The following is a 9,261-nucleotide window of genomic DNA, read 5'->3' as shown; positions in this document are numbered from 1 at the left end:
AGAAAGTCATTTTAGCGGCGCAAGAGATATGAGGGAGAAGCAACTAAATGATTAGGGTTAGGGACATACAATATATATATATATATAGGAAGTTGGGTCGGGTTACTGGGTTAGGATCAGATTGTGGGTCATGCCTAGTGGGCCGACATTGTGGGCTTTTGCTTAGTGGATCAATGGGCCATAAAAAACCCAACAAGGTCTTTGAAATGAGGTTGGGAAGGCTCGGGCATCTGAGGGATGTCTAAGTGTGTCATTATCTGCATTCTCATTCCCTCCATCCTCTTCATACGTTGCTTTAGACCAACAGTCTCTGAATCTGGGGTCAATGCGGCCGTTGTGATGTTTTGGCTAAAAACATGTGGACCTTTGAGCCTAAACAAAATATGAGGCCCTTGCTCGAGCGTTCGACTGTCGTGATCCACAGCTGCTGCTCCATCTAAGCAACAAAGCTTGTTGAAGAACCAGCATCCTAGTCATTGGTCTAGAAGATCTCGTGAAATAAGAAATTTTTAATTTGTAAAAACACAAAGAATTAATTGAATTATTTTTATTTTGATGCACTTACTGTCACCTGCTCCGTCCTCTGTTCAGTCTAGCTATCGTCGGCCTTCTTCTTGTGGCATTTGGAGAAGAACCTTAATTTCGTGCTGCAGATAGAATGTCGTATGTCATCCATACAAACAGGGCACCCCATAATACCCTTGGCACTCCATCCTGCGTAGATCGTTCACGGTCCACATCAGAGTCGCACGCATCATAAATGTCTGGTTTGTGGCGTTGTCGTGCGTCCGTACACCCCACATGACATACTTGCAGCAACTCCTCGAGCAACGGCTTTAGGCGAACATCAATTAGACGCTTTGAAATAGACGGGCCATGGATCACCATTGTAAGAAACATATACTCAAACTCCATGCACATCCCCAGTAGAAGATTGTATGGTGTAAGTATAGCCGACCAACATGTGTGGTATGGCCTTAGTGCCCGTGCAGCGTAAAATCATTTGTCCACAACCCCAGTCTAATATTACGAGGCTCCAATACAAAATCGGGATGTTTCGATCGTGCCTCGACATTAAAAGGATGGCCAATGGAACCCCACCTACGTCTGATGGCTGCATGCCACATCATGTGCTCGGACATTGTTGGTAAAGCATACAACCCCTGCAATTGGAGAGTAAGTAGCAAGTGCCTGAGAACGGCATATGTAGACTTCTTACGAAATGGGTTTCGGTCCTTGGTCAGTTTGCACCTGAGCAAAGGAGGGCATACGACCCCTCGATGCAAGAGTGCACAACAAGCGCTCTTTTTAGTATATTTTTATTTTTAATTTCAAAAGTATATATCTACCCCAACTTAAGAGCCGTTAGATCTAAATATTATATAATTAATGGCTCAAATTTTATCAACAAATCTTCAGTTCATATTTGTGAGACATAAAAAATATTTTAATATAATATAAAATATATAAATTTTTGAAGAAGACATAACTTCATATACATTTGTATTTAGATATAAGATATATATCTTTAAATAATATATTTTATATCTCTATATAAAGAGAGAGAAAGAGAAAGGGGTGAGGGAGACGGGAGGGAATGCAATAATAGAGGGGAGGAGGCAATCAGGGCAGATATGGGAGAAGGAGGGAAAGCGACAGCTTGAAGGGTGAGAGACGATACAACCGGTGGGTGGAGGAAGAAGGTTAGTGTGCAACCAGAGGGCGAGTGTGGTTCCAGTGGAAAAAGGGAGGAAAGGGAAGGGATCGGACGGTAGGAGGTGGTGTCGCAACGGGCGGGCTGGGGCAGGGGCTGGACCTATTATATGACGTTTAAAGTAACTTATTTATTTTGGAACACAAATAAATATTTAAATAAAAATAATTAATATTATTGATATATGTTTATAATAAGAAATAACTTTTATATATGTATAGTTATTGGTATTGTACTAATGTTATTGTGATCCTACATTGTTATACTGCAACGTCCAATTGGACTATCGATTTTGTATTGAACCGTTAGATATGATTCATTTTGCACAATCTTACATACATTAAAATTTTGGATCTACCCATTTAATGGTTGTGAAGATATCGCATCTGACATGTTTCTTTGACTAGAGCATCATTCAATCATATAAGTTGATTTTTAAATTGAACCATTGAATATATTGAAACACACAAAATTTTGTATACATCGAATTTTTATATAAATTCAATCCTCGGATGTTAAGAGATCGTCCCCAAACCATAAAATTGATAAGTCTTTCAAATTCCATAACAGGCTTTCTAATTGTCCAAGCTAAATTTCGCATAGGTACTAATTCTGAATGATTTTCAGATCATCATCTTTAAAAAAAAAAAACTATGGAGAAAGTTTTGCCCGGCATGAAACTGCTATACTATTAAAAAGTGCTCTTACGTCATTTAGACACATCCTTTCTAAAATTGTTACAAAAACCGTTCCTATTTAGAACAAAAAATGCTCGTTCCCAAAAAATCATTGCAATTTAATACAAAAAATGCTCGTCTCAAAAGTCGTTCCAAATCCAAAAATTATTTGTACCATTTAAAAAAAATTAATATATTAATATTTATTATGACATAATTATAATGACGCTTATCCGACCACAATTCATCCAACGATCCGACCAGCGACCCTTGATAATTTTTTGATTCAACCAACTATCCGAAGTTTAAAGCATTGAACACTGTCCGAGTTTTAAAACATTGCAAACGTGACTTAAGGAAGCTCCGCAGATTGGGTGAGAAACTATAAATTGGGACAATCAATATATTCAAGTACCATCTACTACCTTCTTTTATTATGCTTTTTCTAACTTTTTAACCTTTCGTAATTTTATTGTATCACTCCAACATCTTCAATGTGTTCTTGGCGAATTAAAACTTATTTCCTATAATTGATCGAGGACCAACGACCAGATTTCAATCGGACAAAATGCAATTTACTCTTAAAATATGTGAAATAAGTAATAAAAAAAGAAAAAAATTAGCAAATTACGTTATGTATTTCAAAAAATGAGCAAAATACCTCCTACCAATGGTTTAAATCAGGAATGTATTATTTCTTTTTTCAGAACACAAGAATAATTTGCTATTTTTAGTTTCATATATTTTTTTTGAAAAAAGTATTATTTTAGTCTGCTAAGTATGTCTAATTTTAATTTTACTCTGATAACTATGCTCATTTCTGTTTAGGTCCAGTAACTTACGAAATTGCTTACTTTTAATTCTCTGGCAGATTTTCGGACAATTTTACCCATATGAGTGCATATGGACTAAAACTGTCTTTCAAAAGTTGTATAAAGGTAAAATTGACCGAAAATCTGCCAAATGACTAAAAGTAAACAATTTCGAACTAAAATAATACATTTCCCATTTTTTTTCCTCATTTCTCATATTTCCGAATTTCAGTATAATATCTATAATACTTCCCTCCTACAGTAATTCTTTCATGCCAAATAGCTCTAATATTCCAGTCATACATTAATTCAAATATCACCAAACCCCAACGTAGTGCAGAAGGCTTTAATTCCTCCTACAGACAAAGAAAGAGTTGGGCACAAAGCTAAGCTCGCATACTGTAAAAGGTCGATAGACAGTAGGCCTAATTAAGCATGAAAATTTTCTGAACAAAGTAGCACTTTGTTTGGTATCGTTTTTGGCCCATCTCCGAGACAGGAGAAACACGGAGAAGCTCCATAGCCATAGCCGTTCGGCTAAAAGCAGCAGCACTCTTCCAACATGCAACAGCAACAAAGTGCAGCAAAACTGCGCCATACAAACGTATATACATGATAGAATTAGTAAACTCACCAAAATGCTCTAATCTGTTTAATCTTTATAAAAAAAAATGCAATTTTTTGATCCCATAATTATAGAGAACCAAAATTTTAGTCCTGCTGTAATTTAATTTGATAATTACACATTCAATTCAATAAAATAGTAAATAGCATAGATTAAAACCGGGAGAAACCTTTAGGAAAAATAATAAAATTTCAAAAAAAATTTAGAAACAAATCTACGTTTAAATGCAATTTATTTTCTTACAATATTACAAATGAGCAAATTATCCCCTGTAAAAAAATAATAGCGATTTTACTCCTATGCTCCTTAAAACAAAGCAATTTATCTCTGTGTGTAAGGAGGTAATTGTTTTATTTTAAAAAATATAGGGAATAAATTATCGCTATTTTAAAAATATAAAAAGTTGAATTATTATTTTTTTAAAATAAAATTATAATTTATTCATTTACTATATCGCAAGAAATTGTTTGCACTTTTCCTACATTTAAAAAGGATTCGTACCTCATTTTCTTCATATATCTTTATAGCTCCAAATATTGCAATTCCGTAGACAACTCGAAATCATGATTTAGATATTGACCCAACTCATTTAGAAACCAAACCATTAGATTCCGTGAAAATCGAATCTATCAATATTCACAAAAATATAGGTAAAATAATAGTCAAATGAAAATTCTTTATGAATATAATTAACAAAATCAAAATATTAACATAAGATTCAATGCATGCTCAATAATATTATCTGCATATATATGAACTACTATTTTCTTTTTTTTTCTAAATAAAAAGCTATTTTATTCTACAAACTAATAAAGTAACAAATACAAAAAAATCAAAATCGGATTGAAAGAATCAGCGTGACACAAAATATACATTTATCGTATGATTAACTTAGAATTTAAAAACAATAACCAACTAGGCCATGTGTTCCAGATTTGGTTCCACCCTACCTGATTTTAATGAAAAAAATTCAAAGAGCACTTGAAAAAAAATACATGTATAGAGCTAAAAGAGAGAGACATGGCATTCCATACCAGCCTTTCAAGAGTGAAGTACAGTTAGAATCCTCATACTGCTGGTGGTAGATGTGTTGTGGCGGCGGCGGCGGAGGGAATTCCTCATTAAAGTAGCCCTGATAACCAAATGGAGGTTGCGGCGGAGGATGGCCCTCCCAGGTATATCCCGGCGGCGGCGGTGGCTCCACCGTAGGGTATCCTCCCGGCAGTTGCTGCGCAGAACCTATCAAATTAAGTGTCATGTAATTATATTCATATATATATATATATGAAAATTGAGGGTGCCTGGAGTATTAATTAATTAACTGCTTGCCTGGTGGAGGGTAGGGACCCTGATGAACATGCTGGTAATTATAACTCATCGGCGTTTAGGTTGTTGGTGGTTTTGAAGTAGTATATGCTTATTTCATTTTACACATATATGTATAGTGTTTTATCATGGGTTTTGATGCAGGAATTCTGGACGTTTCCTGACATAGCCCAAAATCTTATCTGAGCAAGTAGTTGATGAGTCACTTTCTTTGCTGGCAATCGTTAAGCAACGTGGTTTTAAACCAGAGAACCCTCTTGTTTACGCAGGTTTTTAATTTATTGCAGTCTCGGTGCCGTGTTTGGCGTCTTGATCCGAAAAGTGAAGGTGTGAAACCGGTTTCGGACGGTCTCAAGGTGCACGGTGGGTGGGATTAATTTAGGACCAGCATAGATCAGCTTAAAAAATTCTGACATTCGTTATTGTTTTATTTCGAATTTTGGGTTGATTATGCGTCTTTAAATAGATTTTAACTGTTTTTATTTTTAAATTTGGTCACAGTCTATGGTTTGGTTCAGTTGAGGCTTGATCAGGTCGGAACGTGTCTGTTTTAATTTTTGTTATAAAATTTAAATAATTATTTAAATTTATAATTTTATTTAAAAGTAAATAAAACAATAAATTAACTCACACAAAAATTTATAATGTAAAGAGTAATAATTAAGACTATATATAATGAGATTAAATAATAATTTGATTAACAAATTTACAACACTAAACTTAGAGCATGCTTAATTGTTTACAGACATTCTTTGAGGGCCGCCCGGTACTAGGTTGTATTAGGACTCGATTAGAATGTTGGGCCAGGTGCTCTTGGGATTGACTTTTCCTTCTTCTTTTGTTTCCATTATTCCGTAAAGCCCTTGTTTATCTCATAAATTTCAATGATACCTGATACTGCAATTACCTCAAAAATATCTTTCTAAAATGTTTATAAAATTTTATACATAATTCAAACTAGTTAGTAATTACTAAAAAATTAAATTTTATTGCAATTAAATTGTTTGAATATACTAAAATTTGAACAATTGGTTGCCAACCCAATTGCGTCCCCTATTAATTATACATGCACAGAAACAGAATTATGCAAACTTATACAAACATTCACACACTTGGAGGTGCAGATAAATAGGTATGGAAGTTTCTGGTTTAATTATTATTAATTCATATAATTATATTTTTTTATTAGTGCATTTATTAAAATAATATAATATTATTCGATATAATATTTAATCAGAGAATTTTATGACTTTAACTATTTATTTATTAGTGACCAATTAAACATTCCATTTGCTTTAAAAATATTATAGTGGAACAATTAAATTACTTAATTTGTTAGATTTAATCATTACAATAATTAATTTACTTTATTTCATCGGGTCTATTAAATAAATACTTAATTATATGTACTGGTGTTTAATTAAATTCTATAGTACGAAGCGAGAAATTTATAAAAATATTAGAAAATTTTATTTAAGAAATATTATGTGTAAAATTAAAGGATGCATTTTGGAATGGTACGCATGTGCCATTGACGGGACGTCCCAATGGTTATACTACCGTTCCAAAATGTATTACAATATTTTATCTTTTCGATTTTGGTACGGCTATAGGAACACAACTTGTAACACAAAAATTGAAACGGTTTGAGTAATGATCTCTCCATTCCAAAAATAAACGATAGAATATAAGAGAATTATGACATCAACGGCCTAATTCTATTTCCTAATAGTTCTAGCGATCTTTCCAATTAGGAATAGTCGTTTTATCCGCACCAAATTCTCCATTTTTTTGTAGTGTCAGGGGTTGGCAATTTTGGTACTATATATTCAAATTAAATTCGCATTTTGGTCCTGTAATTTTAAAACTTATAGTAATTTTAATCCTTTACGAATGATTTGGCTGGAGAATTGTAGCGCCCCCTACTCGCTACATCTAATTATTACTATTTCATCCTTTCTTTAATCAGAACTCATTCTATAAGTAATTCTCTTTGAACTCGTAAAATAAATTCTAATTTATCAGCATAATATATATACCACAAAAGGTATTAGATCTCACCAAAAGTTCAAATTTACCCCCACTAGATGTCCTCATGTACATAACCTCAAGAAAAATCATACCACAACTTTAAACACAAATCCCGACAAAAGACCAGAATATTTACAACCCAACAATCAAAAACTTTGGCTTCAGAAGTCACGGCTGACCCACCTAGTAAAGACGATGGCACCGCTCAAAGTCCAATGTGGCTAATCAGTGTGACCTATCTCCTGAAAAGTATGTGGCAAGGAATGAGCTGCCTACTCAATAAATATAGCTGATCTCTCTATATATATACACAGACAAAGATTCACGTACATACAGTCATACCGACAACAGTCATTCGTCATACAGCAACATCAAGTATAAGCAACAATACATACTCACAACTGTAAATCAATCCATGACATAATATTCATCCGTTATCATTTATTAGTTAAGGGCCCCACTTACTCTAACTGGAGTACATCAGTCAATGGTCTCGCCGGCCATCATCATATCATATACAGCACAGGATACCCGTTGTGTGATATCCCCACACTCTTTTACTTCAGCTGTGTAGCAATATAGCACAGGACATCACAACAAACATGGTACCCCCACACCACCCCAGTGTGTAGCTAACAAGCACAGGATATTCCCTGCTGCCCCGGAATACCCCGGTACCCTACGCGCCATGGTACCTAGCTTAATTCACATTTTTCATATCTCAATATCAATCACATTTTCATAAACCATTGACTGTGTTTCCAACTAGGTAAGCATCATCTTTTATTTTCATTCACAATCGTCATTCTATTCCTTATAATAATCACTTTCTCAATAACAACTCCCAATTAGATTTCATCAACAATCAATTATATGATTATCACATAATCATATTCCGCATATCTCTACATTACCATCACATACCACATAGTAACAATTTCACCAATATTCAAATAATCCACAACTAATTATGTAAACAATCAATATACGAAAGCCACGTATAATAATATAAAGCAAGTCCATGATCGCATCCAAGAAACCAATATATATAATATATACAATACTACACATATAGATATATATATATATATATAAATCCAATTAGCTATACTTACCTTATATCCCAAAATACTTCTATTTTACGAGGGACTGCTCAACCATCTACCTTGTCGTCACGTCCTATAATAAATTATAATACGTATAATCAATATATTTAATTTACCAAATAATTCATAAGAATTCACTTAATCAAACCCCTTACATATTTATAACTATCATTTTTAATAACATTCGTAAATTATATTACCATTGAAACCTCATTTTCCTCTTTAATAACATAATATTCCTAAAATATAACTTCCGAAGTATTTCTATGAATTTCCTGTCAATTTACCGTTGCTATACAATTTAATTAAGCAACAATACATAGAATTACATATTTGGTTAATCATTCCGATGGAATTGTATAAATTAACTATAAGGATAATTAAATCTAACAAATCAAATAATTTAATTGCCCAACTATATCATTTTTATAGCAATTGTGATATTTAATACGACACTAATTTAAATAGTCAAAATCATAAAATACTTCGATTAAATAGTTCACCGCTCAATATAATCAACATTTAGTAAATGAACTAATTGAATAATATAATTATATGAATTAATAAAAATTAAAATGCAATTTCTTACCTCTGTTTTTCTTCCTGTTGTCCGAGAGAAAATTGCAATTTCTATAAAGGTGTGTGTGTGTGCATTGTGTGTGTGTTTTGTGAGTGTGTGTGTGTTTTAAAATGAGATGGAGTAAAGAAGAGGACCCACCGCCTCACTTCAAACTCTCTCTCTCCTCATTCATTATATATATATATATATATATATTAATTATTTATGTACATAAAACATTATTATTATTTTATATTTAATTAAACTTTTCTTAAAATACTAATTATATCCTTTTCATTTTCTTGATTACTATAATTTGCCCCAAATATTATAACGAACTCCAATTTAATCCGTTCAAGTGTTATTATATTCCAAATTCAATCTATAATTTATTTAATAATTAAATTTAAG

The 9,261-nt window shown here is 32.9% G+C and overlaps 1 protein-coding gene and 1 long non-coding RNA gene across 3 annotated transcripts; both read right to left on the bottom strand.

The window, feature by feature from the left end:
- Nucleotides 1–3,483: 3,483 nt before the first annotated feature.
- LOC105155597 (uncharacterized) lies at nt 3,484–5,314 on the bottom strand. Of its 2 annotated transcripts, none has more exons than XM_088877358.1 (3): nt 5,158–5,314; nt 4,863–5,056; nt 3,484–3,792 (listed from the first exon to the last, which is right to left on the bottom strand). In XM_088877358.1, the coding sequence occupies exons 1-3, from the start codon at nt 5,185–5,187 to the stop codon at nt 3,741–3,743; spliced, it is 276 nt and encodes a 91-aa protein (XP_088733484.1). In that variant the 5' UTR covers nt 5,188–5,314; the 3' UTR covers nt 3,484–3,740. The 2 variants fall into 2 exon arrangements, with proteins under 2 accessions (XP_088733484.1, XP_011069793.1); XM_011071491.3 differs by having other exon boundaries at nt 4,863–5,067; nt 5,158–5,313.
- Nucleotides 5,315–7,141: 1,827 nt separating this feature from the next.
- On the bottom strand, nt 7,142–8,960 carry LOC148789186 (uncharacterized). Its single transcript, XR_016064111.1, has 3 exons — nt 8,881–8,960; nt 8,301–8,364; nt 7,142–7,427 (listed from the first exon to the last, which is right to left on the bottom strand). It is a non-coding gene; the product is annotated as an uncharacterized LOC148789186 (long non-coding RNA).
- Nucleotides 8,961–9,261: the final 301 nt, after the last annotated feature.

Source organism: Sesamum indicum, linkage group LG2, assembly GCF_026168435.1.
Source record: "Sesamum indicum cultivar Baizhima isolate 11 linkage group LG2, ASM2616843v1, whole genome shotgun sequence".
Lineage (NCBI taxonomy): Eukaryota > Viridiplantae > Streptophyta > Magnoliopsida > Lamiales > Pedaliaceae > Sesamum > Sesamum indicum.
Note: the sequence above shows the minus strand (reverse complement) of the source record. Positions and strands in the feature narration are given on the sequence as shown.

Coding starts and splice junctions, on each gene's coding strand:
- LOC105155597 (XM_011071491.3), bottom strand. CDS start 5,206: ATGAGTTATAATTACCAGCATGTTCATCAGGGTCCCTACCCTCCACCA. Junction 5,068..5,157: donor GGGTCCCTACCCTCCACCAG/GCAAGCAGTTAA, acceptor TTAATTTGATAG/GTTCTGCGCAGCAACTGCCG. Junction 3,793..4,862: donor ACTTCACTCTTGAAAGGCTG/GTATGGAATGCC, acceptor TGTATGGCGCAG/TTTTGCTGCACTTTGTTGCT.